Source organism: Spermophilus citellus (assembly GCF_964194105.1).
Source record: "Spermophilus citellus genome assembly, chromosome: 4".
Taxonomy (NCBI): domain Eukaryota; kingdom Metazoa; phylum Chordata; class Mammalia; order Rodentia; family Sciuridae; genus Spermophilus; species Spermophilus citellus.
The window spans coordinates 64,338,134-64,365,479 of NC_138185.1; the positions used below are offsets into that span (position 1 = coordinate 64,338,134).

Consider the following 27,346-nt stretch of genomic DNA (forward strand, 5'->3'; position numbering starts at 1 on the left):
CAGAGAAAGAAGAACAAACCAACACCCAAATCAGTAGACAGCAAATAATAAAAATTAGAATCAAAATTAATAAAATAGAAATTTAAAAAGAAAACAATACAAAAGATCAATGAAAAAATAATTGTTTTTTAAAAGGATAAACAAAATTGATAAACTCTTAGCCAAATTAATCAAAAGAAAGAGGAAAAAATCAAATTATAAAAATCCAAGGTGAAAAGGGAATATCACCATAGACACTCCTCAAATCCAGAGGATTATCTGAAACTATATTGAAAAGTTATACTCCAATAAGCTAGAAAATCTTGAAGACACCAACCAATTCCTAGAGACATATGAACTACACAAATTGAAACAGGAGAATATAGAAAACTTAAACAGATGAATTTCAAATGATAAAATTGAAGCACCATCAAAAAGCCTTACAACAATGAAAAGCCCAGGACCAGATGGATTCTCAGCCCAGTTATATCAGACCTTTAAAGAAGAACTAATACAAATTCTCCTCTATTTATTCCATAAAATAGAAAAGGAGGGAACATGGCCAAACTCATTCTATGAAGTTAGCAACACCCTGACACCAAAACCAGACAAAGACACATCAAGGAAAGAAAATTTCTGACCAAATCCTTGATGAACATAAATGCAAAAATTCTTAATAAAATTTGTATGTGGCAAACCACATACAAAAATATATTACAAAGATAGTATACTATGATCAAGTGGGTTTCATTTCAGGGGTTCAACATAAGGAAATCAATAAATGTAATTCATCATATTAATAGACTTAAAGACAAGAATCACATGATTATCTTAATAGATACAGAAACAGCACTTGAAAAGAGCAGCACCCATTCATATTTAAAACACTAGAAAAACTAGGGATAGAAGGAATTTAGCTCCACATTGTAAAGGCTATCTCAGACAAACTCAAGTCCAATAATATTTTGAGTGGAGAAAAACTGAAAGTATTTCCTTTAAAAACAAGAACAAGAGAAGGGTGCCCACTTTCACCATTCTATTCAACATAGTCCTTGAAACTCTAGCCAGAGCAATTGAGCAAGAGAAGAAAATTGAAGGGATACAAATAGGAAATGAAGAGCTCAAAACTATTTCTGCTTGCCAATAACATGATCCTATATTTATAAGACCCAGAAAACTTCACAAGAAGACTTCTGGAGCTCATAAATGAATTCAGCAACATAGTAGAATACAAGATCAATACCCATAAATAAATCACATTCCTATACTCCACTGATGCACCTGCTGAAAAAGAAATTACGAAAAATATCCCATTCACAATAGCTTTAAAAAAACACACAAACTTTGGGAATCAATCTAACAAAAAGGTGAATGATCTCTACAATGAAAACTATAGAGAACTAAAGAAATTAAAGATCTTCAAGATGGAAAAATCTCCCATGTTCTTGGAAAGGCAGAATTAATTTTATAAAAATGGCCATACTACCAAAAGTGCTATACAGGTTCAATGTAATTCCCATCAATCTCAGTGACACTCTTCATAGAACTATAAAAATCAGTAATAAAATTCATTTGCAAAAATAAGAGACCCAGAATATCTAAAGCATTCATTGGTGAGAAAAGTGAAGCAGGAGGTATCACAATACCAGACCTTAAATTATACTACAGAGCGATAGTAACAAAGCAGTATGGTACTGGCACCAAAATAGGCATGAAGACCAATGGAATGTAATAAAAGACACAGATAAGCCTACATAAATTCAATTATCTGAAAGGGGTCAAAAACATAAGTTGGGAAAAAATAGCATTTTAACAAATTGTGCTGAAAACTGGAAATCCATATGCGGTAGAATGAAATTTAACCCCTCTCTTTCACTCTACAAAAAAGTCAATTCAAAGTGGATGAAAGATCTAGGAATTAGACCAGAAACTCTGCAACTGCTAGAAGAAAATATAAGCTCAACACTCAAAATATTAGCTCAACACTCCAACATGTCAGATCAGAGACTGATTTCCTTAACAAGACTCCTAAAGTGCAAGAAGTAAAATTTAAAAATCAGTAAATGGAATGGCATCCCATTATAAAGCTTCTTCACAGCAAAGGAAACAAAAGTGTGAAGAGAGAGCCAACAGAATTAGGAGAAAACATGCTCCTTCAATAGGGCATTAATATCCTGGATATATAAAGAACTCATAAACAACATCAAAACAAAGCAAAACAACCCAATCAATAAATATGCAAAGGAACTAAATGGACACCTCTTAAAAGAAGAAATATAAATGGTTAACTAATATATGAAAAAATTGCTCAACATCTTCAGCAATTACAGAACTGCAAATTAAAGCTACATTGAGATTTCATGTCTCTCTAATTAGAATGCAATTTTTAAGAATACAAGTAGCCACAAATGTTGGCGAGGATGTGGGGGAAAAAGGTACACTCATATTTTTGGTAGGAATGCAAATTAGTGCAATTACTCTGGAAAGCAGCATGGAGATTCCTGAAGAACTAGGAATGAAACTATTATATGACCAAGCTATTTCACTTCACAGTGTATATCCATAGGATTTAAAATCAGCGTACTGCAGTGATGCAGCCATAACAATGTTTATAGCAGCACAATTCACAATGGTCAAGGTATAAAGCCAACCTAGGTACCCTTCAACAGATGAATGTATAAAGAATATGTGGTATATATACACAATGGAATATTATTACTCAGCCATAAATAAGAATCACAATATAATATTCACTGGTAAATGGATGGTAAACTGGAGACTATCATGCTAAGTGAAATAAGCCAATCCCAAAATATCAAAGTTTGAATATTTTTTTCTAAACTGTGAAAGCTAATCCAATGTAATGGAGGGGAGGAATTAAAAAAAACAAAACAGATGAAAGATAAGTGGAGTAGACAAAGGTGAATGAAGGGAAGTGAGGCGGAATGGGATAGAGAAAGACAGTGGAATAAATCTGACCTACGTTTCCTGTGTACACACATGAATATACCATAATGAGTCTCACCATAATGTATATCCAGAACACACTACTTCAAACAAACAAACAAACAACTACAAGTAAGTAGCAGGTACATCAGTAGAGTAGAGGGAAGGGAACAGAGGGAGGAAAGATGGGAGGGAAAGGGAAAGTACTGGGCACTGAATTAGAACAAAATAGATTCCATGCCTTTATAATTATGTCAAAATAAATCCTATTGTTATGTATGACTAAAAAAACCAATAAAATATTAAAAGTGTATCCTTTGTACCTTCACAAGACTGAGGTCCTAATGAGAATAAGATATATTCCATGCATGTATAATTTTATCAGAATGGACTACCCTGTCATGTATAACTAAAAAGAACCAGTTTTTAAGAAGCACATCTTTTTAACCACTTTCTTTCTCTCCCTCCCTTTGCTGTCTTCCTCCTTCCCTCTTCCCTGTCCCCCAGCCCCAGTTTAGCCTCACTGACCTTCTTTAAGTCCTTTAATCTTGCCATGCTTCCACCAGTCTCAGGACTTTGTACACTTCCCTCCTTTTGCCATGAGCAACCTTCCCCTCTCATCTTCTGCTAGCTTATGTTTGCTTATTCTTCAGCTCTTAGTTTGTGCCTCCTCAGGAGAACCATTTTATAATTCATGTCAAATAACTCCATTTTATGTTTTCGTGGCACAATAAACCTGGGCACGTACCCACTCCCTTGCAATTTTACATATAGTTGGGTGACTATGAATAATATCTGTGCATAATATCTTCCTTCCCTCCCACCTGGAAGTTCCATGGGGACAGAGACTGTGTATGTTTCTGTAACTCATGGTGGTCCCAGCACAGTGTCTGGCATATAGTAAGTGCTCACTAGATATCTGCTAAATAAAAGCTGGACCACATTCTATCTTTACTCTAAACATGCTGGACCATGAATATTCTTTTCAGCTAGGAAGAGGGTTGTGGATATCCTTAAGGATTGATTATTTAATACCCAAGATACGATGGGGACATTTGTCCAATTTCAGAGCCATACAACAATGAGGAAGGATCCTAAGGAGATTATTCATTTGCCAGGTGCCACCTAAGACATTTCAGGCAGAAAACATTATCTATCGTTTATTATATATATTATATATCATTTTGTTATAAAGTCACATTACCCATCAACCAGTTTCTGTAATTATGGCAAGCTTATTTTTGGCCCTACAATTTCCACCCCAACCCCACAATATTAAAACAAATGCCATTTCATTTTATTCTTAGGTATTAAAACGCCTTGTCTCATGAACTCATTTCAACCTTGACAGAAATTTTTTTCCTTCTACCTAAGCTAAATTTCTAATCATGTGGTTACTGCCTGTTTCCCCTTGTATAAAGACAGAGAATGGGTGGTCACCGTTTTTGGTATTAGAACCATTTCTAGTAATTGAAGTTTGTGATTAGTGCTCCCTTCAGTCATTCATTACTAACTCCAAATTTAATAATGTCTTTTATTTAACCAATGGACCATCTCTAGTGAGTGTTCAAACTGCATGACCAGGAGAACAAATTTATTTTTGGCAGTATGGTTTTCTTGGGCTATGAACTGTGTCTTGTGCTCTTGGCTTATGAGTTCCAATGAGGTTCTGTCTTATTCTTTAGAGATGAGAATTAGAAATTCATGGGCTTGTTCTTTCAATATGTGGGAACAGAGTAGCAGAGTACAAGCATTCTATTTCTGTGATATCGGTAGTGCTGCTCAAAGTGGGATGGAAATAAAGGACCTTTGTCCAGTCCAAGACAATTGGGTAAAATTGGGATTAAATATGTTAAGAAAATTGAGGGGGAGGGCACAGGATGCTTCTTTTCCCTCTACTTTAAGATTACATGATGTTAGTGGTCCCTAATTATCCACACAGTGCCTGGCACAGAGTAAGCATTCCTTATTTGCTTGATAAGTTTCTAGACTGATAGAAAGATTAATCTGGGAACTTTGTAAAACGTGTATCACAGGTTCTCACTGGGACATATTTTAAGATAAATCTTAGCACCAAGAAGAATAGGATAGCAAGGCACTGGCAGACTGCATTTATGTTTCAATTTTGTCTCATCTCATCCCATTCCATTCTTTCCTGAATGCCTATTCTGTGCATGGCCCCATGCGAGATTCTGGGGATATCAGGAGGACTGAGTCAAAATTCTTGCTTTATGGAAGGAGCTCATGGTCTAAAAGGAGTATGGGAAATTGAAAATGGCTGCAAATGGTTTTTCAACTTCCCCAGTTGAGGGTAGGAGTCTAGTTCCCCTCCACTTATATCTGAAATGGCATCAGTGACTTAATTGACCTATATAATACAGCAGGAATGACATTTAGTCTTTTGAGGAAAAGTCAAACAAAGTCTTGAAACTTCTACCCAGTTCTCTTAGAACTGGGGCAAAGTCAGCTGCCACATAAGAAGTTCAAGGACCTTAAGACTGTTCTGCTGAAAGACACATGCGGGCACACTGGTCAACAGACCAAGGTGAGCCCAGCCCTCCATCCACCCTTACCACCGTACAAGACGTGAACTTTCAGACAGTGCATCTGCAGGTGAGTGCCACCTTAAGACCTCTGTTGACACCATGGAAAATGGAATAGTCTCTCCTATAAGCTCTATGAATTCCCTAACCACAAAATCAAGTGATAAAATTAAAAGTCTGTTGTTTTAAGCCATTACATGTTAGGGTAGTTTGTTGCCTCATAATAGACAACCAGAACAGGGAGGTAGAAAAACATAACAAGAGGACCTAGTAAGCATTCTAGTGAAAAAGTGTGTATTATTTTTGGAAATAAACATACAGAACACAATTCTGTTCTTGGAGAGGACAACACATTGTCCCACTTGAGGGCATACCCATCATGTCATAGTCTTTGTGAATGACATCCCCTGGAGTTGGGCAGTACCCAATGTGTGCAGACTTATGTGGCAATTGTGGGTGATGGGTGCCTGGCAGGCATGTTAGCTGGGAAATTTTTATAGAGAGGGAACTGGAACTGGGAATTGAAATGTACTTTGAAAAGGAAGGAGAAATTACACTCAAACTGTAGCATCAGGAAGAGCAAAATCTCAGAGGCACGGGTATTCATGATGTGCTTGGGCACAGTCACTGGTCCTGTGTAGCTGGCGTGTTCAGTACCAGGGTAGGAGGAGAGGCTGGAGATGAGCCTCCCAGGCAGAGTGATACGAAGGGTCTTATTTTCATAACATGATGAGGAGTCAGGAGGAAGAAGGCGACAGGGAGTTTTAAAAGCAAGGGAGCGACAAATTTGAAAGAGTATATAAGAAAAATGCAATTCAAAACCCCACAGTGTGTGAAAGACACTGTTTGTTCTTTCAACTGCTTGCTTCTCCCTGAAAGCTTGGCAGATCCATTTTTTATAGGAAAGTATTAAACAACAGGGGATTACTCAATGATTCATTTAAAAGGATCATTAAAGGAAAATCGAGGCACATCGTATCCTGCCTTCTTTAATTGCTCATTTATTATTACTGTGGGTGAGATAACGGCTTTGTGTTATTCTTCTAAATAGTGTAAAATATTTATTGGTAAATATAGCAGTGCATAAATTAATGTCAGTTGAGATTTTGTGGGGTATTTTTTTCTCCACTGATAGCCATAATTTTACTTAAAGAAAAACAATACTGTGCAGATGCATTTTGGCCCATAGCTGAGTGACAGCATTATGAACTCAACATCTGTATAAGGATACTGTCTCTGTTTCTTTGGGAAGCCAGGATTCTCTTGCTGGACTGGCCCTAGGGTTCGTTTGCAAAGTCAATTTCTTTTCTATTAAGACTATAGTGCTTAGGAAGAGGGCATGCGGAGGTGTACAATTTTCTTTTTTTATTGGTCACAACTGAATTCAGTAACAAACTACCCAATAAAAGTGGCTTTTAAGCTGAAGGTATTAGCTGGATGCAGTGGCACACGCCTGTAATCCCAGCTACTCAGGAGACTGAAGCAGGAGGATCGCAAGTTCCAGGCTAGCCTGGGCAAGACCCTGTCTCAAAATAAAATAAAGGATTGATGATGTAGCTCAGTGGGAAAGCACCTCTGTGTTTGAACCCTGGTGTGTGTGGGGGGGTGGGGGGAGCGGGAGGGGAGTGAGGGTATTTATCTGAAAGTCCACGGGTAGGTAGTTCATAAAGTTGATCTGATGGCTTAGCAGTGTTACCTAGGACCCAAGTGACAACAATAATGTCTAAAACCAGCAAAGTTGTGTGTGTGTGTGTGTGTGTGTGTGTGTGTGTGTGTGTGTGTACTCTCTTCTTTTTTTTTAATCCTAGAGAAAAATCATTTCCAGAACCTCCCAGCAGACTTCCACTCAGGTTTTCTATCCCAGATCTGGGCTCCTACCTACCTCTAAACCAATCACATACCAAAAAGAAAGGCTTAGAAGAGCTGGCCCATGGCCCATTCCCTGGGCAGGGGAGAGGGACCTGCATCCTCCATCACTGCCCCAGCTTTGAATCGAGTGTGAAGCCACTATAGAGGAATGGCTGGGAGTGCCATTGGTCAGCCACCGGTCAAATGGACTTAGGGGTGCTGATTTGATACATACCATATGGCCAGCTTTATATCCCTGCTGGCAGACAGCAGCAGCAGCAGCAGCATGGGAGACAGTGCTGTTCTCAGGGAGTATTAGTGGCCATTGTAATAAAGCAGGCAATTCCTTAGCTGGAGAAATTAATTCAATAAAATATACAGATTGTCAATTACACCTTAGGAGATGGGAATATAGAGATGAATAAGATCTAGTTCTTGCCCACCAGGAATTCACAATTCTCTTCACCATCTGTGTTATTCAATCCAATCGTACTGGATGCAGATCTGTCCCCCAGTGTACCCCTCTGAGCTCACAGGGGTACAGCATTGCAGGAAATGTTCCCCTCCTCTTTCTGTTGGTTTCTCGGATTCATTACTCATTGCTCATAGCTGGGTTAAGTGATCCTCCTCAGGGGTCTCTAGCATTGATGTTTACTTTTGCCACAGGTCTTTGAATCCCTGGTCCTACCTATTTTTCAGCTGCTTACCTCAGCCAGACCTGCAGCCTCATAGTGGCAGATTGTCTTTTGATCAACTTGTTTTCTCACTGTCTAGCTCAGTGACTGGAACACAGATGCTTTCCAATGGATGTTTGTGGGATGAATGCATGAATAATTGAATGAAAGGAAATGAAATCTGGATCCTTCATTCCCCTTCAGTCAGCTTGCGACTTATTAGTTTTTCTCTTTCCCTTTTCTCTTGATCTCACCTCCCCATTTTCTCTCTTATTTTCCTTTTCTTTGTTCTTCATTCACAGCTCAGCATTTTTAAAGTTGTGCAACGTCTACCCAGTCTTGCAAAAGGCTCTCATCTCTCCCCCTCTTCACAGAAAGATGGAGTGTGCTGGGGATCGATCCATAAATGTCAGTGCTGGCCAGGGAAACCATTCCAGGGATGTTGTTTTTCTACCGTGAGCCATCTGCAGGTCTGCTTTCAAAGGCTGGAGTCCTGCAATCTCTCCAGAATGATAGATCAGTTCCTGGGCTGCCCGTTGGTTCCTATTTCCAGTTTTTGGTTGACGAAGGAGGGGAAAATATTGTTTTCATGTACATATGGCAGTTGGGGGGAGGGTGACAGGGACTTGACAATTGCAGAATGACACCTTCTGTTGGTACTCACTGCAGCTGTGATGAGAGGCATTAGCATAGCATATGCTGAGATTGTCCCCCTTAGGTCAAAGCTCCTGGTAGAAAAGATGTCACAGTACACCCAAATCTTCTTTCTGCATGAGTACAGATATCAAGTACATAAGAATCACCAGAAGCCTTATTCCACCTAGAGTAGGAGTTAGTGAGCTCAGTTTTGATATTTTGTCCATCATGAATTTTTTTATGGTGCAAAGATGACTGGACTGATTTTTGGAAACCTGTACTAGTTTTTTTTAGAACAAAGATACCAGGCTGGAGTCAAACTTCACAAATCAGCTCAGCCTTTATTCAGGAATGGACTACACCTAAGGAATAGACCCACTTTCCTGGTGGAAAGTGTGCCATTGAACAAAGGAGGTGACTGGGCTTCTATAGGTTGTGAGTGATTTAGGAAGTGTGCCAGTCTGAGCACTCAGGAATCTGAGTCCTTGAGTTGGGGTTAGTGGCCAGCACCTGGAGAGGAACTGTCTTGAAAGAGATTAGTGTTTCCTAAAGTATATCACTTCTAGGTTGTATGAGACGTTGTCTCCCTGTCTGTGGCCAGTGTCTGGGAAGGATTTATCTTGGGAGAGAAGAAAGTCACCATTGTATGGCCTTCCTTTTTATTTCTTTCTTCCAGGCTTCACTATTTGGGTTTTTTTCATTTTCCATATCCAATAAGTTTCACTTCTAGCTTCACTATATAGATTACCTCAGGGGACTTAGCAAGTCCTCCTACCCTCTGAACTCAGGATGTTCTTTTATAATATGAGGGGTAGATGTCCAGAATTGTTAGGATCTGTTAGAGTGTCACCATAATAAGATTTGGTACTAGCGCAAGCTTCTCTTGAGAGAAGAAATATACATCCTTATCTAACAAGGAAGTATTTGCATCAGAACATTTTGGTGGATTTCTCTTTTTCCTCTGCCCTGAGTTAAAAAAAAAAATCCACATGCACTGCAATAACAGATCTATCCTGCCTCAGCCTACGAAGCCCCCTTTGTCTTTTTGGCTCTATGACAATCATTAATATTTATACTTTTGTGCATTTTGCTGATGCTACTAGAAGACAGACCCTTCCAGAGGGGTCCTGAAGACTCAGTGTAGAGGCCTAGTCCCTGGAACCCTTATCTCAGCAAGCCTCCTTATTATTACTATTTAAAGAGAGCCCCTTGTCCATATTTTGACCATAGGGAGACTTCTCAGTGGAAGAAAGCAGAGCCCTGCCTCTTGCCTGGGCATTCCTGACCATGCCACCTCCTTCCTCATGCATTCCTTATAAAGATGACTATCTGTGTTCTCATTGCAGAGCTCCTCTGACAAGGTATCTATCCTGACCATCCTAAAGGTCCTTGGAGATCTTCTTTCTGTTGGTGAGTACACTACCCTCTCATGTAATCATGTGATGGACATGGAGTCATGCTGATGTGGTCTTTCAAGTAATCTCTGGCTGGGGGTTGCTGTAGTTCATTTCCTATGAGAGACATCATCATCCCATGTTTTCTTCTTGAAATAAATAGGGCTGATTGTACTTGGGTTCTACACTCTTTTCACCTACTCTACCTTAGGAAAAAAAATTAGACACTGGGTGGTTATTCTGTGGTTTCTCATGAGTCTGAGGATCTCCTGGGGCTTGTGTCTACCTCTTCTCTGGAAGGGTTACACCTCAGTGATTCTGCCCCTCTCCTCCCTTTTCTAACCTCCATTGTGGGTCATTTGGAAAGCCAGGTATTGGTGGCTGCCTTACCTATGTCAAAGTGGAGACAGGAATGTGGGGTAGGAGCTTGACTTTGAAGTTTGGTAAGCCATTTAAGTTTTCAGAGAAAAGATGACAGAATTGAGTATTTGGGATCAACTGAGTTAATTGGAGCATATCTCTATTGGCTAGTTTCCACCAAGGTCCTTGGACATTCCAAATTCACTCAATTTGCATTTCTACATGTGCCAGCTTCTGATATTAGAAAGAAATACTACCACAAACAGGTGATACCAAGAATGAAGGACATGACAAAGCTAGAGTCTCAAGGATTCCATCATAGGGGCTCTGTTCATGGGCCATGCTGATCTCCATTAATGCGGCAACTTCCCTTCAGTGTTTTGAGTAAGTTCCCCTTTGTAGATAAAGTCACTTGTCTTCTGGAATGATACTGTCTTCAATTTACCCAGAGGTATCTGAAACTCTTAGAATGAAACCTTGGGGTTCTTCCTCTGATGAAGGTAGTGGTTACTCTCTCCTTTCCTCTCCTCTCCTTTCTTTTCTTTTCCTCTCCTCTATGCCCCTTCCTTCCTTCCTTCCTTCCTTCCTTCCTTCCTTCCTTCCTTCCTTCCTTCCTTCCTTCCTTTTTTTGTAGAGGTTTCTACTTTTAATTAGGATGAAAACCCAGAGGATCTTTTTTGATAAGATCCCATCTTGCTGGCCACTTTTGTTGGGTCAGCCATGCATAGGGCATGTTGATCTAAGAGAATCACTCAGTTCACTTTCCAAATTGAAATGTAATCAATGCTTTTGAGTTTGTCCTTGGGTGGGTTGGGGACCTCCCAACCTACCAAAGGAAACCTCTATTAAGAAAATCTTTCTCGAAGAGGTTTTCAAACCTCTTAGACAGAAAGACCAATACTTCATTTTTGCTTCAGACTCTTCAAAATTCCCTAGATAGGATGCTTGGGCATTTGTTTCGTATATTAGCTAGATTTTTTTGTGTCACTGTGACCAAAATACCCTACATGAACAACTCAGAGGAGGAAAAGTTTATTTTGGGCTCATGGTTTCTGAGGTCTCAGTCCATATATATACAGCTGAATTCATTGCTCTGGGTCCAAGGTGAGGCAGTACATCATGGGGGAAGGGCATGATGGAGGGAAGCTCTTCCTCTCATGACAGCAAAGATGAAGAGAGAGAGGGAGGAAGAGGCCTCAGGGAAGAACAACCCTTCCAGGGTATTCCCCCAGTGGCCCGCCTCCTCCAACTATGCCCCACCTGCCTACAGTCACCATCCAGTCAGTCCATTCAAAGCAGGGTGGACTGATTAGGACATAGCTCTCATAATCTAACTGTTTCATCTCTGAATATTCCTGCATTGAGCAAGAGCTTTGGGGGGATGTTATCCAAACTATAACATTTCTCAAAAGATTACTCCAGTGAATTCTATATTTTACTGAAGGCCAGGATCAGAAAATCATTAAACCATCAGTAACATTATTCTAGATGAAATATCTTCACAACTCTTGTTACTAATGATTCAAACCCACAGAAGAAGGGTATTAAGCATATGATGATAAGTAAGCCTGGATGCCTATTTATGTACATGTCCGTACATTTGCACACACATCACTGATGATTAAACAAGCTCTGGGGAACTGAATTCTAGGATCCATTTATAACAGCAGCTGCAGGTATGAATACACGGAGGTTCTTAAATATTCCACTATTCTCCCCTTTCACACTTCCTCCCCAGATGCCACAACTTTAACACATAGTACTCTAAGAACTACATGGTTTTGTTTCTGGGGTGAGATAAACCAACCTTTGCTCTTTGCTGTTAGGTCTGAGGGCTGCTCTAAGAAAATGAGGGTTGTTACTGGTGGCTTATCTTTCTTCTGGTTTTCCCCCAGGCACAGATAGGAGGATTCATTACATGATCAGCAAAGGTGGTAGTGAAGCCCTTCTGCAGACTCTGGTGGACACTGCAAGGGCAGCTTCTCCTGACTATGACATTCTCCTGCCTCTCTTCAGACTGCTGGCCAAAATTGGCCTACGAGGTACCCACATTCCAAGTTCCAAGGCTGAAAAGGCACTTCTGAAGTTGTTACCATGAGTGTAATTTGGGAAGCTCTTGTGGGGAAGCAGCAGAGAGCTCTCAGACATATTGGTGGTGATGGTCTGACTCGCTCCACAGGAAAGGCAATTTTTTTTAACCTAGATGTTCATTTTTCCAAGGTATGTGTTTAGGAGAGAGGCCACCACAGCATGCATAAACTTGGATTAGACAGAGTTTGGGTCATATGGAGGAAGAGATGAGTCACTTCAATGTAGTTTTAATCATTTGAAAAAAATAAACAAAACATTCTAATAAATTGCTACTTACCTGAAAGTCTATCATGTGTATATTAGTTTCCTAGAGCTTCCATCACAAATTACCTCAAACTGGGTGACATGATGCGACAGAAATGTATCTTACCACAATTCCAGAGATCATAAATTCCAAATGGAGATATTGACAGGGTTGGATCCTCCTGGAGGCCCTAAGGGAGAATATGCTCTTGGCTTCCCAATTAGCTTCTGGTGGTTACCAAAATCTGTAGTGTTTCTTGGCTTGTAGATGCATCACTCCAGTCTCTGCCTCCATCTTCACATGGCTCTCTGTGCGTCCTCTCCTTTTCATGCAGAGACTTCAGTAGTTAGATTTAAGGCCCATTCTATTTTAATGGCCTCATCTTAAATCAATAAAAATCCTAACTAAATTTACAAAGATTCTATTTCCAAATAAAAGGTTCTGGGTAGATATGAATATTTGGGTGAGACTATTCATTCCACCCAATATAAAAAATTACATGGAAGTAAAATTTCCCTAGTTGAGAGGAAGTAGTGACCCAAAGTGTTTTCCACTTATGCTTCATGGTCATTTCTCTTCTCTCATGGAAGATTCCAGAAACCTAGAATTTCTTGAAAACCCAGGTGGTCAGAAATCAGGCAAACATTTCAAACTTGTCGTAACAATTAAGTGTAAATTTTGTGTTGAGTTTCACACAAGTCACAACTGACAAGCTCAGACCCTCTGAAAAGCAGACCTATGATGTCTACAGTTTGCAGCTATAGCTGAGGGTTCTGTGTCACCCTTTCCTTTTAATGTTTGGGTCTCTATTTAGAGCCCATTCAACATTCCACTGATAAGAACTGAGAAGTAGGCATCAGGTGTCATATGCATTGAACATGCTTCAGATAAGACCAAAAATAAAATATTTGTTGAATATTCATTGAATAGGTATTTACTACCAGTCTCTCAGGGCCACGTGTGGTTCTAGACACTGGGGAAACTAGAGTGACCAAGGTAGTCAAGAACCTGTTCCCACAGAGATTCTATTCCAAGTAGGGCAGGCCAGCAAGTCAACAAATAATTAACTGGATGGTAGCAGACTGTGATGAATGCCTTAAGAAAAAGAAGGAGTGATGCTACTCTAAGATGGCATGGTCAGGGAGAGGTGACATTTGAGCTGAAACTTGAAGAACGAGAGGAAGTCAGCAAAGCTGAGTGGGCCAAGAGAACTCTAGGAAAAAAAACGTAGAGACCTGATATACAGCCTGGTCATAAACAGTATAAGCTGGGAAGTCAGGTCTGGGTTTCAAGTCTGGCTCTGACACTTTCTAGCTGTGTGATCTTGGGCAATTTGCTTATGCTTTCTGAACCATTGTGTCTGTTTGTATAAAATGAAGGTACAGTACTTAATTCTAGTATTGATATGAAAATTGAATGAGGTACTATACACCACATGCTTAGCATGTGGAGCCTGGATACTGACAAAAAAGGGTCATATAGATTTTATAGGAGAAAAAGAGATGAGAGATTCACTAGGAGGAGAGTGATTTCTTACTTAATGATCTTGAAATGTCTTTGTAATAATTATGTCACTGCAGTTTCTGCTATCAAGGGTTATAGTTCTTGATATTGATGTTCAAGTTGTTGTTAGCTGGCCTGAATAGAAGAGAAATGCATTTGTTTATCAGCAGAGTAGGACAGACAGTTCTTTTCTGATAAAGGGAATGGGTCTTTTAATTTTAGTTATAATCTTTGCTGGTGTCTTTTGGCCAGTTAAAATTGATAAAACCAGCTTGAGGATACTGTCTGTTTTACTCATTTTCACCTATAATTTTTTTTTGTACCAGCAATTGAACCAAGCTGCACTCAACCACTACTGAGCTACATCCTCAGCCTATTTTTTTTTTTTTAATTTTGAGACAGGGTCTCAGTAGGTTGCTTAAGCCCTCACTAAATTGCTGAGGCTGGCTTTGAACTTGTGATCATTCTGTCTCAGCCTCCCAAGCCCCTGGGATTATAGGTGTGTGCCACCATGCCCAGCTGTGATAGATTTTTTTAAAAGTAAAATTTACTGTGTATATTTGAGATTTATGTGTATATATATATATATATATATATATATATATATATATATATATAGATAGATTATAATCAGGCAGGTTAACATGTCTATCATCTCACACAGTTACTTTTTTGTGACAGTAGCATTAAAATCTATTTATTTAACAAAAATACCTGATATAGTATGACTTTGTTAACTTTAGTCCTCATGTTATACACTCAATCTCTAAACCTATTTATTCCACATATTGGCTATTTTTTTTAACCATTTCACTCACACCCTGTTTCCTTTCCTCCACCCCCATTGGCGGTGAACACTATTTCATTTTCTATCTCTGTATATTTGTGTTACCACCTCAGCTTGTAAGGATGGTTATTACTAAAAAGAGAAGTGATAACAAATGTTGATAAAGATGGAAGAAAAGGGAATCCTGCACATGGTTAGTGGGAATACAGATTGATAGAGTCACTATGAAAATCCCTAAATAAATTAAATATGGAACCATGTGACTAGCATGTATCTCAAGGAGATGAAATCACCAATTTGTAAAGATATCTGCATTCCCATGTTCATTGTAGCATTATTCATAATAGCTGAGATATGGAAATAACTTGAGTGTTCAGCAATGGATGAATGAATACAGAAAGCAGCATATATGCACAGTGGAATATTATTCAATCTTAAAAAGAATGGAATCCTGACATTGATTTGCCATAACATGGATGGACCTAGAGGATATTAGGCTAAAGGAAGTAAGCCAAACACAGAAAGAAAACTATTGCAGTGAATCTGATGGGGATGCATTTCTGAAAAACAAACAAACAAAACCAAAAACAAACAAACAAAAAACCCTCAACAAACCAGGATTATTTAGGCATGTCGCTTGGAAAGAACAAAAATAAATATGACTGGGTACACAGTCAACTGGTATCAAATTGGGGGAAAGGAACATAGAATAAAAGGTGCTTTTCCTTACTTTCAATGCTTATCTTTTAATTAATCAGATGATAATAACTTATCTGCAACACTAGACATCAGGTTATTTGTAACAATAATTTAGAGATGTTTGATGGGAATTTTTTATTTTCTTAAAATGTTTTGACTTTTCATTATGAAAATTCTTTGTCACATAGAAAAATGACCTCTATTTGCCTACAACTTAGATCTCACCATCATTAACATTTTGCTGTATTTCTTTCAGCCATTGAATTTATTTGGAATATTTTAAGTAAAATGCTCCAAAATTCTTTGGAGTGCATTTATTTGAAAAGAGACATTTTCCTGCATAAACACAAGACCATTATTACACATTTAATAAAATTAACAATGCATGGAGAAATTATTCCAGTTTCTCCAAATATTCCCAATTCTCTTATAAATACATTCAAATCAGGATCTAATAAAAATTCACTCATTGCATTTGAGTGTTGTTTTATTAAGTATTCTTAACTCTAGAATTGTCTTAAAGGAAGAAATTGACACTCAACTGAACTGGAGTTCATGTTTGAGAACAACCAGAAATATCATCAGATATAAGGGCTTGAAAGTCATACAACCCCCAAACCTTCATGTAAATAAATATATGTATCCAGAATTAACTCTTTGATTCATTTGGTTCCAATGGAGATATTTTGCAGAATTTGTTTTAACTAGATCTGAAAAGTGTCTTTGACTATGATTGTCTTCCCTTTCTTTGCTCTAGATGTTGTACAATTTTTCAGATTCAATGTGAAATGCAACTAAGAGAGATTGATTTGTGTTCCTAGATAAAAAGTTTGGACAGAAGGCACTGGAATTGGAAGCACTTGATGTGACATTAATTCTAGCCAGGAAAAACCTGTCCCATAGCCAGAACCTCCTGCACTGTCTTTGGGCTCTGCGTGTGTTTGCCTCCAGTGGTAAGTGACTCTACTGTGGACTTATAGGATGGCTTTTAGAACGGTGCTAGGACTCCTGGGAACCATGTGGGGGTCTAGTGGGGAGGTGGGAGGAGGTGGGGGATATATTTATCCCAACCAGATAAATGAGCCAGGTGATCCAAAGACTATGGAGGTGATAAATTATTTCTTCATCTCCTCCTTAGCCAGGTATAACTCTTGAGCTCATTCCTGGAGTTAGGCTTTGATATTGGTTTTCCTTGAGAGTCACACATTCATTATAGCATTCTAGAATTCTCTGTGGTGAGATAAAGACAGGATTTCTTCAGTTTTTATCATATCCAAGACATAGTGAAAGGTGTTACATCTGCCACAAATGACCTTCACACCACAAATCTCCTTACTGAATTCCTGAATATATTCATTACCAATTTTTAATCTATCAGTACCAGTTTTGGTTTATTTGTTTTTATCTCATGATCTCTCTCACAAAGTGAATAGATCCATGCTGATACTTATTTCTCATCTTCTAATTTGAATTATTTCTAATTATCATAACCATCCTGGACTTAGATGCATAATTTTATAGCTAAGGAAAAAATGTTTGGAAGGGTGCAATAATTACTTGAATTCATACAGATAAAAAGTCATGAGGGCTGTGTTTCTAATTCCAAAACTCATGTTGATTCTACTCCATATGGACACAATTTTTATTAATAGATAAGATGATATGCCTATTTCATGTGTAATAAGCACAGACTTTCATTTCTCCTTCCTGAACTCCCTTCCTGTAGAATGAAAGTGACAATTATTTAGATGTAGTATACTCTGCAAGGGAAAGAATGTGGGGCTCAGAGCCAGAAGGACCTAAATTTGACTCTGATTTTATTTCTTATGAGTAATGTGATATGGGTACTTAACCTGTTTAACCTCAGTTTCTTCCTTTGTAAAAGAATAGTAGCAATAATTATTACTATTAATCTGTTAGGTCTGCTATAGCAAAATACCCACAGTCTACATGGCTTAAACGATAGAAATTAACTTTTTTTTCTAGAGCTGAAGACTGGAAGTCTGAGATCACAATGTTGCAGGTTTGGTTTCTTTGGAGGCCTCTCTCCTAAGCCTGTGTCTTCATATGGCCTTTTCTCTGTGCTTGTGCATCCTTGGTGTCTTGTTACATATTAAGTTTTTCTTTTCTTATAAGGACACAAGTCAGATTAGATTATGGCCTGCCCCAATCACCTCTTAGGTAATGACTATTTTAGTGTGAGTATAATTAATGAGTAGTATTAGGGGTTCAACACAAGAATGTTGGGGAACACAATTCAGCTCATGGCAGAGCTCACAGACTTGGTAGAAAGGATAAATAATACTTATGGGTATGATTGCCACATAGCAGCTGCACAAGTGTTAGTTTCTCTTTCCTGTCCTACTTTTTATCTAATCTTCTGAAATAACAGGATGACCTGTAAAGAGAGTAAATAATAAATAGTTCTTTTACTAGATATCCTAAAAACTATGAAAATAATCAGTGGTGAATTCTGTTAATAAGGATGGAAGACTCATAAGGAGAATGTCCTTCTGGAGAATAATCAGGTTCTGGACTCCTTGTTCATAGACAGAATTTATCCTCACCCACCTCATACATATTGACTAGAAACTCAGAGAACATTTGGGAGCAGCTGAGTGGATCTGCTCAAACCTACCTCTAATAAAGGGAAAGGGGAGCTGTAACTCTGCTTAAAGGATAACTCTCATTACTGAGTAGCTAGTAATGAAGATTTGAAGTATCTGATGATTTCTTAAAGAATAATTAGGCTTGAATGACTTACCTTCCTTAGTATCTTCAATAACTATGGATATCTAGAAAAATACCTTCAGCTCGAGCTCTGAGAAATCTTGGGATTTGCTATGGGTGTGAGGAGGTGGCCATTTGGCTCATATTCCAAGCTGACGTTTATTATATCAACTTACTGTCCTATAAAATATGAAAAATTATACTGTTCCTCTTTATCTATTGACTTTACTGGTGAGAGGTAAACAGAGTTCAAGAAGTCTGTGAATTGTTAGCTACTGCTCATGTTCCAGCAAGCTTTCTAAACAGCTCCTATCTTCAGAGGAGTTGGCGGGCACCATAATTGTTCTATAAAAGCCAGTGAACCTTTTGGTAGCACCCAGATGGCCAATGGGAATATTGATAGAGCTGCCAGAGACCCAACCTTGAATAGGCATCCAGCAAGGGTAAACCTAATGAGAATTTCTTATTGTTATCCTCTCCCAGTTCCAAAGGCGTCCATGTTAGAATCCGTGCTCTTAAGCTATCCCCTCACTAACTCCATTTAAAAATAGAATTTTGTTGAATTATTTGCCAAGACTTTGCTCTAACATGTTTTCCCAATTTAGAAGTAAGGGCTGAGTTAGTAACCACAAGAGAGGAAGATTGATGGGTAGAAGGAGAATGCCAAATCCCCAGATTTTGATCCAGGCAATTACTGCCTGTACTATCCTCAGGAGGGACATATGCTTAGAGGATGTTCCAGGAACAAGTGCTCTTTGTAATAGCTGAGACATCAGCCCCAGACTCTATCCAGTAGTCTGTATTGGGATGAACTATATTAGAGCTTCCAATTTCCCTTAGCATTCTTTCCCGAGGCTTGAGGCAAGCCTATCGATGCCACCCTCGTTTTTGTTTCCTCTTTGCTTCTTTAAGACCTCCTGTCTTCCACTCAGTTTTGCCAGAACAAATATAGCACAAAGCACACGGCATCCCTAGGTCTTCTGACTCAAAAAACACTATTACAGTGGAGGAAAATAAAGAAGAGAGTGACGGTGGAAGATAACCACCCTTCATTCTCCCACTGAAAGTTCTGCCCCCATTAGAGTTGTTCCTGTTACCAATTAGTTCAGGGTTCTTATGCTCAGATTGAATAGAAATCACGAATAGGCCAAGTACAGTTTCCTTTAATATTAGCAGCTCTGAGCTTTGAGGGCCAGTGGCTCTCTGCTGTCAGTGTTAGCAGCCAGGATCTTTGAATGCCAGCAGCTCTCCAAGTCCTCTGGAATTCTTCCAGTGGCCACAGCTAGCAGCTCCCTGCAGCTCTCCGGGGCTCCCCGCTCCTCTCTGGTTCCTAGCCGCCCTCAGTGTTACCAGTCCTGGGTCTCTAGTGCTAGGAGCTCTTAGTGTAACCAGCTCAGCCTGCTCTATTGGAGACAGAAATCGCAAATAGGCAAAATATAATCATCGATGTAATCTATCAGTGCACTGCATCATAAGAAGCAGCAGCACATGCATTGTTCTGATAAAGATATAAGGAAGGGCGAGTATACAGACAAAAAAGGGCAGGCTCATGCATGAGCAGTGACCTGCCAGCTGACAGCGTTTTCACTTAGTCTCAGGTAGGGAAGGGGGCTCCTGGTGGACCTGACTGGGGGCTGCTGAAGTGGCTTCCGGTGGAGTCATCTGCAATGGACCTGTCACCAAAGCTGTTGCTTCCAAAGCAAAAGTCGGTGTGTGGCCCTGAGTGAGGCACCCACAGCCACGGCTATCAAAGATGAAAGAAAACTATTAAGTAGCTCTGGGGGAGCATCAGGTCCTTTTCTCTGTCCCATTCCTAGGGTCAACCAAGTGGAGTTGGATATTGGGAATATTGGAGAGAGGCTAGGGCATCCCTGGAGAGGGGAGTAATGTCAAATTTTAGGTATCTGACCAGATTCCCCTTTGAGTTTCTATCATTCGGTCTATGAATATGTATATTACATTTGTGGTGCTGGGGCTTGCACCCAGGGCCTTTCACATGGTAGGCAAGTGTGTTACCCCTGACCTATATCCCCAGCTCATCTATGACTATATTTTTATGATCATCCTATTGGTTGAAAAGGGAAAAATTTCCCAGGCTAGTTACTTCTGATTTTCACTTTGGTTCTGAGGCATAGTCAGGACATTGCCTCAGTTGGAGGCAATCTATATGTTAAAGTTGCCGGGGAAACTGTAGCCAACATGGAAAACAAAGCCATCTAAGTTATTTTGTGCCCCTTGAAGTTTTTTTTTCCCCTGCTGTTGTTTTATTTTATTTTTAGTTGACATATAATAATCTCCTAATGTTTTAAAGGAGTCAATCCAAGTTGTATTATCCCATTCACCCATGACAATAACTACTGTGCTTCTGTCTTTCTCAGTAACCACAGGAGCCATGCTGGGAATTAATGGAGCCATGGAACTGCTTTTCAAGGTCATTACACCTTACACCCGAAAGCACACACGAACAATCAGGTACAGAGCTCCTTTATCGTCCTACTACCCTTTCTGCAACAAATGGGAAGATGGCCCTGCATCTATTGCCATGATGCTTCTAGTGCAGTCTGCTAGTGACTTTTCTCTTGAATATATGGTACACTGACAATATCCTATCTCAACCTGCATCCCTACCCACCACTTACCTATGAGTCAGTCCTCTCCTTCTCACAATAACCCTGAATGAGGATGTTATTATCCTCATTTTTAGATGAGGAAGCTAAAATGTGGAGAGAGCTGTATCCAAGATTGCAGTGCTACAGAATGGCAGAGTTGAGATTTGAATCCAGACTCAGAACCCCATGTTTTGTTTTTGTTTTTTTTTTGGCCTGAAGCTTTTGGGTATATCTTCCTTTTTCTTTATTAACAGCATCACATGAACATGAATGTAGTTCTCAAAAGACAATCCAGAAATGACAGGATCTTAAACGAATCAGTCAGTTAAACTTCTGATATGAGTTCTGGACCTTATAATAGTCCATCAGGGTTCTGTGCTGGTCTTGATATGTGTTTTTATGATTGGAAAATGAAACTCAACCTGTTTTTCTCTGCCTCTGCTTGCTGGAGTGGAGTGAATCACTAAGTTAAAAGGGGAGAAAAAGGGGAGATGCTTACACAGAAAGGCTTTAGAGATATTCAGAACCATTAAGATCCATCATTTATGGGAGTGACTCAGCGAGGACCTTGAAAGAATATTAGAAGAAATTCAGCCAGTTTCCAAGATATATGAGGTCATTTGACAAGTAGCATTTCCATGCCCAGCCATGATATTTTCTGCATCCCAGCATCAATCTTAGGCTCATGTTCCACCTGATTATTTTTCTCTTGGGTCACCACAGTTAGGCTATTATCATCCATTCTTACCTGCAGCTCTCCACATCAGTGTTTCCTGGAGTACAATACATTATATCTCAGACAAAAAAAAAGTCCTCATCAAATAAGTTGGAGAGTCCTGGGTTAAACAAAGTTAGATAGTTTCTTTATTGTAGGACTACACAGAGCTTTTTCTAAAAACCTACATATTAGGGATATCTAAGATGGTCATGCAGTATACCCTGCTCTCAAAGTGATTTGTCCAGTGAACACTTTTTCAGAGACCACCTTTTTCGAGGGATCAGTGTTTTGTACATTTCATTTTGGAAATATCTCTTGTAGAGTTAAAATATATTGCAAAGTAGGAGTCAACAAAATTCTATGAAGCAGGCTGTGGCCCAGTGTGGCTCCGTAGCATAGGCCTTGCCTAGCACGTTTGAGGTACTGCATTCAATCCTTAGCACTGCATGAAAATAAATGAATAAAATAAATATATTCTGTCCATCTACAACTACAAAAAAATACAGAATTATATGGAGGGACCCTCATCTAGTAGATATAAAACTTCAGAGTTACAAACAAAGGGACAAACATAACCCTTTGTTTTTCTGTAGTTATATTTTGTTTCTATCTTAAAACTCTAGTTACGTCTAATAATAAAAATTATGAATCAGTGTCTTATCAAAAATTTAGGTCAGACCAGTGATTTTTTGGCACATTCAAAGTTTTGCTCCTCTATACCCTTCTTCCTGGAGTTCATTTAAGTTCTAAGAAGCCATGGTAGTGCCAGGGTGTCAACAGAAAAGTACAGCTTGTCCTCAATCATCTTGTGACCACTTGGAAGTGTAGGACTTGGATATGTCTCATTTTTATCATTGTGTGCAGGCCTTTGCTGCTGACATCTGCAGTCTTAACATGTCTTTTGGTCACCAATCCATTAACTTTATCTTTCTGCCCTATTCTTAAGGCCTCTTCTAATCTGATACTATCATAATGCAGCTGTTCAAAAGCTCAGGACTATCTGATTTCCTCTCTTACATTATGTGACAATCCATGTGATGTTTCCTGGCCATTCACATATCAGTCTTATTCAGTCATCTCTTCTTCATTACTTGAGGGCCATGAAACTCCTAGGGAAGTCCCTCCTGGCTAACCTTGGGTATCAAGTCCTGGGGCCCTTCCTTCTGGGAGAATAGATTTTATTGTCTTCCCTCATTGAGGCTAAGCTTGGAGGAACAGGGCAACAAAGTTGAGAAGCCCCTATCTCAGAAACTCATACAAGGTTAGCCATCTCTATTGCTTTCTTTTCCTCTACAAAGAGAATCAAATTCAGGAACAGATATGACCAAGGTGTCACAGGAAAATGGGAAAGTAACACCAGGGATGAATAGGGGTGAAGTGCTTCCAATAATAAAAGGAACATTTTAGGGACTTCATGCATATTTTTGCATGAAGTGTGGTCTATCTTGTCTTGCCCTTTTTAAACACCAAATTAAAATCAAACTTCCACACCAACCACTGTAATATAGCTGTCATTTCCACAGTGTTTATTAGGTGCCCAGCACTGTGCTTAGCTCTTAGCATGCATTATCTCATTTGAGTCTCTTCTCTCCTTCACAAGGCAGGAGCTATTGCTGTCCCCAAATTTACAGAAAAAAAAAATCAAAACTGAAAGAAGTTAAGTAACCTGCTGGGATTTAAGTGAAGGAGCTGGGATTTAAACCCTGCCTGATACATGAGCGTTGGCTTTTAAAGCACCACTGGAGTATCTTACATAGTCTATTTCCAGCATTTTATTTCTAAAACCACCATATGTAAGACAATCATAAGCAGTTAAAGTTTGCTTAAATTTCTTTTGCCGTCTAAATGGCTCTACCTGTGGAACAATTTGCTTAATGATAGGGAGTCTTTCTCCTCAAGTGAATGGCTATTTTCTCTCAAAGGCTAAATATCTATTCCTTCTACTTTTAAACTCCTTCCCAAAGTTCCCTTGTTTTCTACCTTATCCCCACATGGCAACAAGAAGATAGGAACGAAGGTGCTATAATTGGAAGACCCCCATTGGAATCCTCTCTGTACCTGATTTCTTGAAGAGTCATCTTTAGTTTTCTTAACTGAAATTTGACATGATCCAAAGTGTGAATATCTAGTTTGATCTCCTAGGTTTGTTGTGCACATTATGAAGTAATCTATAAGAACTTTGTGAGCTTTGACTTGCTAGAACATTGTCGATCATTATTAATACAGATACTATTGGATCCTTGGCTGCTTTCTTTGGATCAGGCTACAAGGGCTAGAGGTGGGAAATTTCTGCCAGTTCCATCTTCTCTCATGAACTATGTCCCCCCACAAAGTCACTTAGACCTACCTAAGGGAATTCTATTCTGCTTCACTTGGATACCAAAACCTTTGGGTTTGAGGGTATCTTCAAGGAAGGAGATGAAATAACATGCAAGGGGACGTGGATAGTTCTACTGAGTTATCATCTTCTGAATGCTCACAGGCTATGGGAGAGCTATTCCAGGATGCATTTGTAGGAGCAGATGCCTGGTGTGGTGTCACTATGACTCCTCCCTCCTGTGGAGATTAAACCTGCTCTACTTCTCTAGTATGAACCTAAAATTAGATATGCAGCTGTCCTTCAATCTCCAGATAGTACTCAGGGTTAGATTTATGACAGACGCTCCAGCCCTGCACCTACCGGAGATAAGGGGCATGTGGAGCAATGTCACTAACTCTTTGTGGCCCTGTGCCAGTCCTTACACCCAGAGAAGGCAGCTATTTCAGGCCTCCTTTATTTTCCCGGATGCCCACTATGCAGGCATTTGTTGACCACCACATACTCATACTGGCCTGTGCCTGTTCCCTTCCCTTTGTTCCCCTATTCTAGTCTGAGCGGTTATGGTCAGACTTGAACGGCTACTGCAGCCCTCGAATTGGTCTTTCCCATCTTCAAAGTAGTTAAAAGTGTGCCTCAAGTTACCTTTCCTGTCTTCTCTCTGATTCCTCCTCTCACCTCTCTGTCCAGCCGACTGTTCCTGAATGCTGCATGTCCCATCCTGCCCAGATCTCTCCCTTCCTCTGGAATGGCATTGCTGCTTTATCAAATGTTAGAAGTTCTTCCCAGTCTTCAGATGCTATCTGATGCTGCCTTCTTCATCTCATGAGAGAAAGGAATCTTCTCTCATAAATTTCCCTCCACACTCTGCTTAACATTTATCCTACCTAACTCTGTACTTTGTTGGCCTGTGTTTCTCCTTATCCTTTAAATTCTATAGTTCCTAAAGGTCAAAATCAAACTATATCTTGATGTTCTCCATAGGGCCTAACGCAGTGCCTAGACTATGGTAGACTCTTAATTAAATTCAAAGGAACTATTTGTTTAAAATTTGACACAGAATAATTATACATATTTATGGGGTACAGTGTGATACTTTGATACATGTATAAAATGTGTAATGACCAAATTGGGGGTAATTAACATTTCCATTTCCTAAAACTCGGGAACCCTTCATGAATTTTGCTTTGTGTGTCATCCTTGGGTAGGAATCGTGCTAATTTTCTCCATGTCATTCCAATTTTAGTATATGTACTGCCAGAGAGTGCAGTAGAAGTACTTTGATTAAAAAATTATTGTGGGGCTGGGGATACAGCTGAGTGGTAGACCATTTGCCTAGACTGTACAAAGGTTTGGGTTTGATCTCAACACTGCCGCCCACCCCCATTTTTTTATTTTGATGAGTTACCTATGTATTAATGAATAAAATTCAACATTTACTGAGTAGATCCTATGCACTTCATCTTTTTTATTATATATATATATATTTTTTTTTTCATTCATCCTAAGTTGGCTTCATATGTGGAATTCTGTCATGTCTAAATATGTCTGAAAAATCATGTGGCAAGTCTACTAAGAACTCTATGGCATGAGGGACTGAGGTGCCTCTGGGAGAGAAGTCATTCAGAAGACAAAGAAGTAGCAGCCATCAGCTTGAAAGGGTGCAAAGTTTCACTCACTGGAGGGATTGGAATCTTCAGAGTCTTTTCTCTTATTTAGAGTTGTCTGGGGAACTGACAGAGATTGACAGAAGGGAGAGATCTGAATTTGAAGGGCATGTCGGGGGCAGCATTCACATTAAAACATTGCCTTCTATTTGAAATAGGCTGTTCATATTTGGTCTATTAATGGATTCATGTGGGGCTTTAGAATTTCTGGGGATGCTTTTTATAGAAACGGGGAGGAGGAAATGACACGGGGTGTGGGGTCAGAGTGTGCCACCCCTTGCTAGCTTGTTCCACTGTGGACAAGCTTGTTTATCTGCACAAAGCTGTCTTTGAGCTGTCCAAACTTACTAAGTAGGAAAATTTATTGAGGCAGACAGATTACTTGTCTGTGACTGACTCATCTTGTGACCTTAGAAGAGCTTGTGTTCACTGTGTGTCTCAACACTCTCTGCTGGGAGCTGTTCTCTTGTTCCTTCTTTTCCAGGATGGATATGCAGGCTTTGGTGACGAAAATGGCCATTTCCACTAGCCATGAAGCCTAGCCACATCTCCTCTAAGCTGGTTGGGTCCTCCCATCATGATATTTAACCCAGTTTTGAAGCTGAGTTGTCAGATGTTATCAGTGTACAGAATCTCTGCTGCGATTTGAAACTGTTAGCTTGCCTTGCTTCATAAATATCAAAGTTAATCAGAAATGGATAGGATTTTCCTTGCAGAGGCTGGGCCCTGAATCTCATTCTGTCTTCTGATCTCAGTATTACCCACAGGCTGAGATCATTCCTTCATTCCTCACATTCATCATCTCTAGAGCTTTCTCAAGAACAGTAGAAATCAGGAAGAATTTTGTTCAGAACCATGCAGGTATCCGTCTCACAGAGAATGGCATCTTTAATATTGTCACCCTCTCAATGCCTTCTCAGGTTTTCAGCAGCATCCTCATATTATGATTATCTCTTTAGGCTCAGGGGTCCCAGGACCATGGACTACTGTGGGGGAATAGGGGTCAGAGGCTATGTGCTCTAAAGCACCTGGACTTAAACACCTTAGCAACAAGAGGAGATGGATGTGTTTGGTCTCCAGCAAGTCTCATAAGCAAATTCCTCAGCTTAGCCTCCTGTTGGCTGTCCTAGTGTCTTCCTATGCTTAGAATAGTGTTAGGTGATCTTCTCCCCTCAGAGGTCTGATCTGCCAGGCCTCTCTGGCATTTGAGCTTTGCCTTAGTACAGAATTACTGGGCATGGCTTCATTGGCAGCTATTTATGGTGATTTCATCTTCAATATATGAGCTGGAAAAAAATGTCCCAAACCTTTTCTACTTCTTCTTCTTTCCATATTACTATCTTTTCCAAAAGCCAAGATTTCCCCAACCATCATACCATTGTTTGACCATAGTGTTTGATAGATAAATGGAGACTCAGCTAGAGCTAATAGGTTTCCTGCAATCATGAGAGATTTGGTGGCTCAGCTACGTTGTCATTGAGACAATAAGATCCAGGTTACAAGGAACAAATTTCACTGTTTCTCAAAAATAAGTACTGAATTTCTCCTTGGGTGCCTTCCTTCTACCCCTATTAAGATACAGCTTTCTGTTTAACACAACT

The 27,346-nt window shown here is 39.5% G+C and overlaps 1 protein-coding gene across 6 annotated transcripts in view; it reads left to right on the forward strand.

Moving 5' to 3' along the window:
• The window catches only part of AGBL1 (AGBL carboxypeptidase 1), a 798,986-nt gene that overhangs the window by 58,523 nt on the left and 713,117 nt on the right, over positions 1–27,346 (forward strand). For all 6 annotated transcript variants that reach the window (XM_081290638.1, XM_081290637.1, XM_081290639.1 and 3 more), the window contains exons 2-5: positions 9,973–10,036; positions 12,276–12,422; positions 16,526–16,657; positions 20,813–20,906. In XM_081290638.1, coding sequence (XP_081146764.1) covers positions 9,973–10,036; positions 12,276–12,422; positions 16,526–16,657; positions 20,813–20,906 — 437 coding nt within the window. The remainder of the gene's footprint in view (positions 1–9,972; positions 10,037–12,275; positions 12,423–16,525; positions 16,658–20,812; positions 20,907–27,346) is intronic.